Source organism: Lygodium microphyllum, chromosome 13 (genome assembly GCF_053477565.2).
Source record: "Lygodium microphyllum isolate KBCC chromosome 13, Lygodium_microphyllum_v1.1.10, whole genome shotgun sequence".
NCBI lineage: Eukaryota > Viridiplantae > Streptophyta > Polypodiopsida > Schizaeales > Lygodiaceae > Lygodium > Lygodium microphyllum.
In genome coordinates, this window is record NC_141147.1 from 117,851,607 (window position 1) to 117,861,817 (window position 10,211).

Sequence of the window (10,211 nt, forward strand, 5' to 3'; positions counted from 1 at the left end):
GAAGACGCATCAAGAAAAAGTGTAAGTCAATACTTTTATAAAAGAGAGCAAGGCACACCATGATTTATTTTAAGAGCGTCGTGCTCTCACCCGTGAAAAATTGTAAAGGTAGATGTGTTGAGATATTTGCAATCACACCTACTTTAGTCCCTTTTGTGAGAAGTAGTGAGGGCTCAAGACTTGAATCCCATATGCACAATAGGAGAAAGTACCACCACTCAATTCCTATAAAGCATTGTACTTGCACTCTTTTTCTAATGCAATGATAGTACTCTTTTCTTTCCAGTAAAGTGTCATGTCACTGTCAATACACAAGATTGTGTTTATGAGTCCAAGTCTCAATCTCGGAACCTAATTCACTTGTGTAACAATTTGTCCTAGTCAGGGTCAATGTCTTCACGAGTTTCTTTTTCCTCTTTCAGCCTCCATAGCTTCCACATCTTCCATGCTCTAGATCCTGCATATTTCACATGGTATATCAGAGCTCAATTGAGCATGGCCTAACTCTCCTTTCACTCCTCTTAGCTCCTTTTGCATCTCTTCTCAGCTCATTTTGAGTATTGGACCCTATCTCCAACTTCATTTGCATTCCTACCTTCAATGAAGCTTCCATGGCAGCCATAGACAACAGCACCCTGTCAGTTTGAAGCTTTCATATCTCTCTCCACAGGCCAAATCTCTTTGAACTTCCTTCTGGAGAAGTGTTTCTCTACTTCCAAAGCTCCTTCTTGGCACATCAATCATTGAGATTGGGCAACTATAGCTTTAGCATTGCCTCTTTTCAGAGTTGCTGCCATAATTGTGTCTCTGGACAACACCTACCTACCTTTGTTGGAGCAGCCGTATCTCATCAATCAGGCCATATCTCTTCAGGCTTTCTTCTCAAGAGTTGTTTCTCAGGTCAAGGCGCAACTTGTTGGCGCAAAAATCAAGGAGATTGATGCACACTATGCCCGACATTTGCATTTTCCCAAATCTGGGTGTAGTTTTTTGAGCAACCACTTTGAAGGCTTAGATCTCTCAACTAGAGCATAATGAGTACAAACCCTCTTAGGGGGAGTTAGACCATTGGTGAGGGTCCTCCATCTCAAAGGGTTTGAGTAGATTCAACTTGTGGAGCACGTGGGAGTTCATTTACCAGCTGATCCTTGTTTTGATAGGACAGTTATAGCCACTTACCTTTAAGCTCATTTTTCCTTCATTTTCTCTCTCTTGCCACTTAAACCAAGCCAAGGCCACTCTAATATGAAGTTTTAGCAAGTATTCAACCATCAAATCAGCAAGGAGGAAAAGCTAAGAAGATTTTTTGAAGATCATCAAGTCAAACTCAAGCAACAAACATCAAATTTCAAACTAGTATCTTTTGATACTTCACTGCCATTGCTTGTGTCTTTTGACACATATAAAGATCAACTCATTCTTGGTTATTCTCAGTCATTTGAAGCTAATTTGCTGCTGGTCTCTCAAGACGAACATGGGCAAAGATTCTCCAAGTGCCCATTTCAAAGGAGTCGGGTTTCATACCTGGCAGACCTGCATCAAATTGATCCTCATGAAGAAGGGCCTCTGGGCCATTACCACTGGAAAAGAAAAGAAGCCTCGTGATGTGGATCTTGCTATCACTTGACAAAAGAATGATGATAAGGCTCAGGCCATTATAAAACTGGAGCTAGACAACAGCTTTATCCACCATGTGGATAACTGTGAGACCTCACAGGATACATGGAAGAGACTTGACACCTTGTTTGGTGCACAGTCTAAATCATCAAAGTATGGTCCCCTAATTGATTTTTTCAGGCTTGAAATGAAGTCCATCACATCACTTGCCACACATCTAAATTACATGGAAGGACTTCTAACCCAACTTGCAGGAATCAACATTAAAATAGAAGAAGATGTTTACATGGGTGTTCTACTTAAGAGTTTGCCTCCTGAATATAATAATGTATCAACAACTTTAATCAACATGCCAAATCCTGAACTTGTTGATATCCAGGCATCACTATTAGAGGAGGAAAAGAAGCTAAAATCCAAGGAAGAACCAAGTACCTCTAGAGATGAGCATGCATTATATGTTGGCAACAGGTATAAAGGCAAGAAGGATCAGCTCTTCTGTGGACTTCTGCAAAAGGACTGGACACACCGAGAAGTTATGCCATGCCAAAAAGAGGTCCCAAAAGGCCTATCTAGTTGCAGTCAAGGAAGAAGAAGAAAATGGAGCAAAGGAAGAAGAAGAAGAAGAAGAAGAAGAAGACCACCAGGAGAAGGACAAATCCTCATCAGTCCTTCTATTCTGATAGAGTTTTTTAGTTTTGTATTTCCTAGCCCTAATGCCTCAAACATAAACTTGTAAACTCCTCAGTTATCCTTATACTACAGCCTCTGTACACTTTCTGAGGTCCCTGCTACAACCTCAAGATGTTCATCATGTTTGTGGTACCCAAACTTAGCCTTTTCTGCGACAATCTCTAGTGTTTTTGCCATGTTTATGGTGTGCCCACACTTTGCAGATGTTGATTTCACTAAAGCCTCTACAGACTTTGTACTTTTGGTTGTGATTGAGGAGGGGTGTTGAGATATTTGCAATCACACCTACTTTAGTCCCTTTGTGAGAAGCAGTGAGGGCTCAGGACTAGAATCCCATATGCACAGTAGGAGAAAGTACCACCACTCAATTCCTATAAAGCATTGTACTTGCACTCTTTTTCTAATGTAATGATAGTACTCTTTTCTTTCCAGTAAAGTGTCATGTCACTGTCAATACACAAGATTGTGTTTATGAGTCCAAGTCTCAATCTTGGAACCTAATTCACTTGTGTAACAATTTGTCCTAGTCAGGGTCAATGTCTTCATGAGTTTCTTTTTCCTCTTTCATCCTTCATAGCTTCCGCATCTGCCATGCTCTAGATCCCACATATTTCACAAGATGGGCCGTAGGAAAGAAGCTAGAAAGATAGGAGAACAATGGAAAAAGGAGGCCTCCTAGGCTATGGCCGGCCATGTAAAAAGGGGATGACCGCCCAAGGGAAAGAGGGCTTTGTATATAAAGTTCAAAAAGGAAATGAGAGCTGATTCTTTGGTGTGTGGCAAAGTGGACCCTTCATCTTCCCTTCTTCTATTCCCTTCTCTTTCTTGCTTGTGAGTGCTTGAGGGAGGAAGTGTGAGTGAGTGAGTGAGTGAGGGAGTGAGTGAGTGTGTGAGGGTGAGGGATCTTGGAGGTGAAGCCCTCCTCCATCTCCTCTCTTCTTCTTCTCTTCTCTTCTCTGGTCTCACACGTGGCTATGGAGGATGGAGCTTGGAGGTGGAGGTTTGAGTATGCTTGAGCTTGCATCATGAATTGTGAGACTATCGGAGTGCTTGAGGGAGGAAGCAACTCACAGGGCATCAATGTAAGCTCACTACACTCGTAGATATGGATAGCGCATCGCTATGTGAGAGGTAGCTATTAGTCCTTGCTGGAAACGCTTGAACAATAAGGGGTCCGTGGGTCTTGGCGGTTGAGCTTGTGCTCGCCTCTACACATCTCTTGCAACAATTCTTCACTTCTTGCTTCTAATTGTTACATTGTCTTCTTGGCTTGTTCTAATCCTATGTTTTGCCACTTCATCAAGGCTTCCAAAGTTGTAGTTTGGTCCCTTATATTTTTGAAGTTCTTCTTTCTCTTGTTGAGTTTTTCTATTCTTTGATCAAGGTCTTCCTTGTTCCTATTAGCTTCCTCCTATTGCCCTTCCAACTGGAGCATCCTATCCTTCACTTGTATAGTTTCTTCTCTATCTTGTTGCAACTAGCTGATCTAGTCTTCTTATTGCTTCACCATCTCTACTAGTTGAGTCATGGTGGCCATGCCCTCCTTGTGTTGTGCTTCCCATTTCTCCTTGATCTCCTTCTCTTGTGTGTACTCCTATAATACTTCTTCGTACTTTCTATTGTCTACTCCTCTCTTTGCTAGTAGTAAAGCTATCTCCATCATTAGGGTCTAGACATCCCTTGTGTACTACCATTGTAGGGTGACATAGATAAATCATGAAAGTCCTATCCAGCTCCTTGTGTGATGAGTGGCATGTGAGATTATGTTTCGTTTACCTTGGGATCTTCTCACCCCTCCTCTCTGATTCTACTTCCTCTCTGGCTAGTCTCTTTGATCCAATGACATCTAGTTCTTTTTATCTACTTCTAGAGACCAACAAATGCATTGCCTCCAGCCACTGTGCTGCCAGGGCAACTTGGTTGCTCGCTTGTCCTCTACAAGGGTTAAGGGTAGGGGTGGTATGGCTTTTTCTACCTATTGGCTTGGTGGTGGGAGTGGTGATGGGAGTGTTTGTAAAGCTCTTGGTTGGATTAGGTCTTTCCCCTTGTCTTCAACTCCATCCTAGAGGAAAAGTTGGCTACAACCTTCTCATCGACTATGGTTGATGCTACAACCGTATGTCAGTCTTCTGCTTCAATGAGACCGCATACTATCTTGAGATCTCGTTTGCCATGTGTCCGGGATGCTGGCCCTTCTTCTATGATTGACTTTGGAGAGCCTATGTGCTCTCAGCTGTCTCCTATGCGCTAGGCTCATACTATGCGCTACTCTGATGCTTATGCATTACAACCTTGCACTCATGAGTTGTACTTGCTTCATGAGAAGCATTCTTGGATTGCTCTGCTCTAATATGGAGCTGTGGGATCGCTAGTCTCCTAGATGTCATGGACTCGAGGATGCTTGATGACAAAACAAATAGTCATGCAAACAACTAAGCTAACAAAAATCAAACATATCTACAGTTTGATGACTAGGGGTTTTCAGTTTTCAAAAAAATGCTTGACAATGCAAAACCCAGACTATGCGTTTTAAGGAAAAATATGCAACTTTTGGGTGTTAAAGTGCCGAATATGCATGCATGGCTCTTTGATTCTTGTACATGGGACAAAATCACTCAAAATGGTATCTTCTTTGCAGACTGTATCTCTTATATTGTGCATAAAGGGTGAGAACATGGCATCTCACTCACTCTTATAATCATGATTCACACCCTTATATTTGCCAAGGTTGACGCCTTATTAGCACGAGTCTTCTTCCTATCACTCACCATTCTCTCTCCCATGATTACTCATTGTTGCTAGAGACAATAGGCCTACATGCATGCATCATTGAGTCTATTGAATGGTGGCTATTCATGCCATCCTTAATGATTATGATCCAAGCTAAACATTGCGAGGAGTAAGGAAGACCAAAACATTATGTGAGTATAGGTTGATAGGGCATTTTCATCCTATAGCACTTGAGCTTGCTTATCCACAACCTCTAGGTATCTATCTGATAGTAAAGATAATATCTTTGTAGTGATGTACTTCACACATGTAATGCTTTTTGTACACTTTATGTTCACATTGGAATTGCAAGAGTTTTATCAAGTGCATTCCTCGATGTAGCAATACAAGACTACTATTTTTGAACGTCACAATAATGTTGCAATTGTCTTTCTCTCGATTCATAGTTGTAAGTGCCGACGTTTCAAAACTCATTGAAGAGAGGTGGCCGTATGCTAATGAACAGCAGAATGGAGGCTTCTTATGCACTCAAGGGGACGGCGGGGGAGAATGATGGTTGGAAAGGATAAACAAAAGATAAACAATGTAGGAAAGGAGCAAGCGAGTCAGCTGAAAGGGAAGGAAATAACCCGATGGGGGTTGAGTAGAGACCCCGCAAAGGCGCACAGAGACACAGAGAGAGAGAGAGAGAGAGAGAGAGAGAGAGAGCGCGCGCGAGCGCTACTACTATAAAAGGGCAGGTGCTGGCTCATCCCTTCCCATTCGTTGGCTTAGTACTCTCACACACACACACACACACACTCTCTCTCTCTCTCTTTCTCTCATTCTCTGTGTCTGCGCGCGCTTCCCTATATCATGGCCAGCTTCTCTCGCTTCCCTGCCATTGCCAGCGTTGGCGAGCTCAAGGTGGACTGGCTCGAGACTGCGTCGGCACACCACATCAAGCTCGATGTACCAGGTGACCAGCAGAGCTAGAAGTGGTTTGAGGTGACTAAATGATGTAAATCTCATTATGATTTGCTAAGTGTAATATTCCAAATCACGCTTGACATCCCCCAAATGAAATGGGAATTCATTTGGGGGATGTCAAACGTGATTTGCTATATTGCATTTAAATAACCTCTGAACAGTCCGGAATCAGAATTGATTTAATGCTGTTTCAGACACTTGCTTGGTGAGGTTACCACCCTCACTTGTTCTTGCTTGTGGGTAGCAAACAACTGCTCCTGTTCCTAGAGAAAAGAGGCTCTTGCCTTATGCAAAAACACCATATTCCACACAGCTGTACCTAAATCAGAAGAAAGACCCTTGATTCTGCAGCATATACCAAATCACGCTTGACATCCCCCAAATAAAATGGGAATTCATTTGGGGAATGTCAAGCGTGATTTGGTATATTACATTAAGTGATTTTACATGTGGAAATCTCCTAATAAAGTAAGTAAATGGCAAACCTCATTGGCATTTTCCACGTGAAAACGATGTTAAATCATTGGCTAGAGCTAGAGTAGCTTACACTCACCGTTAGATAATTTGTCAACTATGACCACCTTTAAATACTAGGCTTCTCAATGTTATGTACATAATGTGTAAGCTATACTTTAACGATGTGACCTTCATATTGAAATAATCTGCCCAATTATAATATCTTTCAGTGGTAAGAGGGTTCTTGATGTATCAACAATATCATCAAACAATACCCCACATGAAGAAGTGTTTGAAATTGTGTTGTTTTTTGTAGGTTTGACCAAGGACGACATAAGCTTACAAGTGCTCCCGGGCAATGTGCTTCAAATTATTGGTGTGCACATCAACGAGCTAGAAAGGACTAGAGACTATATAATTGACTACAGTATTGAGAGGCCTCAAGGTAGCTTTCTTCGCCAATTCCAGCTACCAGACAACATTATTATGGACAAAATAAGAGCCCAAGATGAAGCTGGTGTTGTTACCATCACTGTACCAAAAAAGAAATCCATCATTAGGCAGATCCCCATAATGAGCAAATACTAAGAAAGTGTGATCTCTCTTTTGCAGTAGCTCATAAAAAAGGCTTCATGCAAGATAGGCATCGCCTATTTACACTTTGAAAATCATAAGGCTTCATAAGTATCGACCTATCTAATAGGTCTTTATGAGTGTATCCCCCCTTTTAAAAAAAACTTTTGAGAGTTGACACGCTTTACATTATCTATTAAGAGTCTTTCCCTCTCTCTCTCTCTCTCTCTCTCTCTCTCTCTAATTTTTCTTCTTGAAAGAGGTTGATGTAATTGTCGAATTCCAATTTACTTTATGAGTAAGAGGTCTATAATCTCGTAGATATTGAGACATTTTTCTTGTATGCTAATACACAATTATCTATAAATTGATACTAAGGCTCTCAAAGATGAAAATTTTACTTATTCTTTAAATAACTTAATTAGGTACATGTTACGATAGATAAACATGACAAAACCAATGAATGATGCATGATTTAATATGTAACTATAATACCCATAGTATACCATTGTCTCAACATGACAATTGTAGTTGCTCATAGAGGGAAGGGAGTAATTGAATGCAAGGCCAGTACTAGAAGGCTGCAATAATCGCAAGGGAGTTTCAGGAATGGAGGTGTAATCAATCCAAATCTCCCTCTTCATTCATTTATGCATAATCTTCAGCCTCTAGAGTTGATAGGACTACAACATGATATAAGTTGCCTGGCCATCCTGGTAGGCATGGTTCCATGCCCTTATCACGCATTTTTACGACAATGGAATCTGCATCAAACAAAGTAGGAAATGTCATCTTGTGAGATAGAGCAAGCACACACAAGCTACCAAGTTAGTCACAAGAACTTTGATTTTATGAAATGGAGCAAGCGGAGAATCCCTATCGTTTTTGAGTTTACACAAGTTCGAGATTGTTTTGGACAAAGATTGCTTTTGAAGTCACAAATCTTTTTGAGTATGTAAGATTGTATATTCTTGGTTTGATGTGTATTAGGGAGTAGGCTTAAAGTCATTGAGAAATTTTAAGGTCGTTGGATGGAAGGAAAAGCTTAAGGAAAGCTTTAAAAAGATTTTGCTTGCAAAACACAAAAAAAGAAGGAAAAGCAAAGGAATAAAAGCTAAAAGCTTAATTGCATTTTTTTGAAGGGGGACAAATGGATCCAAAGGCGGCCTATCTAGTGGGGGCGGGAGGGGGGGGGGGGGGGAAGCTGATTAGATATATTTCGCTTGAGGATTGATTGTGGACGGAAACAACAGGGAATATTTAAGAGAGAGCCATTGTTAGTGGCATTAGTGAGGCTTGCAAGTATCAAAACCATGGATTGCATCATCGGCGAATTGGCGATAGGGAAGTGGATGCATTCCTTGAAATTGAGGTAGCTATTTGTTGATTGTAGGACACAATTCAAAGGCACTATTAGATCCTCAGAAGGTGGGGGTCAGATATTCGTCCATTATGATAATGAAGGGCTCTTCATGATTTTTTTCGTATTTTGGTTGCTTTTTTATTTTGGCGTTATTTTGGAGGTCTGAGTTGTTCGAGTCGTTGAATAATGTGCTCAAAATTTTCACCGATAGAGAAGGGAGAATGATGGATTAAAAAATTATACTATATCTCTTTGTGTTTTATGGGGTTTCCGATGGGTAATTTAACATATGTCATTAACAAATCCGAAGAGGAGTGGAGGAAGTTTATGGATGCATAAGGGGGTGAAGAAACGAAGTACAAGCTGGATCTGCTGATTTGAAAGGGCAGACATCAATTTTGTCTTTTTTTTAAATGTTTCTATAAAAAGGAGAATTTGTGATTATGAGAAAGAAATTTAAACATACATAAGCTTGCACATCTCATTTGTTCAAAAATTAATTGCTACTTCATTCCTTGCAAAAATTACAAATTGTGAAAGAAATTGACTTTGAGATAATGATCGACTCCTTGCCCTCCCCAAAAGTTTAGCAATGCTTCCTACCATCATGCAGAGGTGGAGTGGCAGAGGAGGAAATGGTACATGGCTCAATTATGCTTATTACAGAATGACTAAAAGAAAGAAACAAATGAACGAGCATAACAAAATTTTTACAAAGTGAAAACTGTAGATATATACAAGAATGTACGCTAATGAGATATTGTAGGACTCTTCTACAGAAGCCAATCATAAAAATTAGGATTGTATTCCATGGCTACATAGTGGTCCATGTCACTTGGTTTGATGCCCATATGGGTGATATAGGTGAGAACATCTATGAGGAAATCTCATCTGTTCAAGTAGCTAGCAATGTGTAGTTCCTCCTCGCATTTCCTCCTCGCATAGTACTCTGTCCAAATATAGATGTAATAGCACATGGTCCACAAGGTGAGTTTTTCATGTGATGGCTAGTACTTGAAAGGAAGTGGGTGCAGTATAAGTGGGGTCATACTCAGTGATTTTGATTGTTTGACATTGTTTAACGTTAATCATTATTTGACAATTGAGTCACTCCCATTGCGCTCGAAGAGTGGAACCCTTTTGACGAAATGGGTATTTGGATTTGGCTAGTTTCTCCAATTCATCTTTTTTTTTTTAGGCCTCTATGTGGCTTCCCTTAAAAGATATTATTAAGCACCCCTATATGATGGCTTGCTCCTTGCTAACTTGTATGGCAATGAGTTCTTCGACAATAGAGGTGTGCTTGGTGAAGATGAATTCGTACTCCTCCCAAGAGCAAGGAAGGCTTCTCACTATGATTGCGGTGTCTTCACCTAATAGATCTAGATCCAAGTGATCATAACTACAAACAAATAGGGTAAAGGTATTGTCAAGACAACAGATATTATTGACTATACTATCACCAATATCAAGAATATATTTGGAGCTAGTTCTAATATAAAAGGTCTCAAATATGTAGGCAGCAATTCTATAGGTGGTTGTGGTTTAACATGACTTATCAATTATATACATATACTTGACCTCACTAGAGGATTTGCTTGATTATCATTCAGCTTTGATACATGCATGTATGGAGGTGTGGTCATCATATTAGTTGAAGATGGTCGTGAGGTGTAATTGGACTTGAAGTGGAGATGAATGACGTGTCTCTTTGAGTTTGGAAAGTTGTTGTCTCTAGAACCTAATGCTTGGTGACTGTTGGGGTAGCTAGAGTCAATGTTGCTGTGAGAGACATGGACTTGTGGTATTTAGG

The 10,211-nt window shown here is 40.5% G+C and overlaps 1 protein-coding gene across 1 annotated transcript; it reads left to right on the top strand.

The window, feature by feature from the left end:
- Positions 1 to 5,819: 5,819 nt before the first annotated feature.
- On the top strand, positions 5,820 to 7,221 carry LOC148027115 (17.6 kDa class I heat shock protein 3-like). The gene is made up of 2 exons (XM_087690576.1): positions 5,820 to 5,995; positions 6,779 to 7,221. The coding sequence occupies exons 1-2, from the start codon at positions 5,893 to 5,895 to the stop codon at positions 7,048 to 7,050; spliced, it is 375 nt and encodes a 124-aa protein (XP_087546702.1). The 5' UTR covers positions 5,820 to 5,892; the 3' UTR covers positions 7,051 to 7,221.
- Positions 7,222 to 10,211: the final 2,990 nt, after the last annotated feature.

What these genes read in the sequence shown, in the direction of transcription:
- LOC148027115 (XM_087690576.1), top strand. Translation starts at nt 5,893, where the DNA reads ATGGCCAGCTTCTCTCGCTTCCCTGCCATTGCCAGCGTTGGCGAGCTC. An exon ending in CATCAAGCTCGATGTACCAG is followed by an intron (nt 5,996 to 6,778) that starts GTGACCAGCAGA and finishes TGTTTTTTGTAG; the next exon opens with GTTTGACCAAGGACGACATA.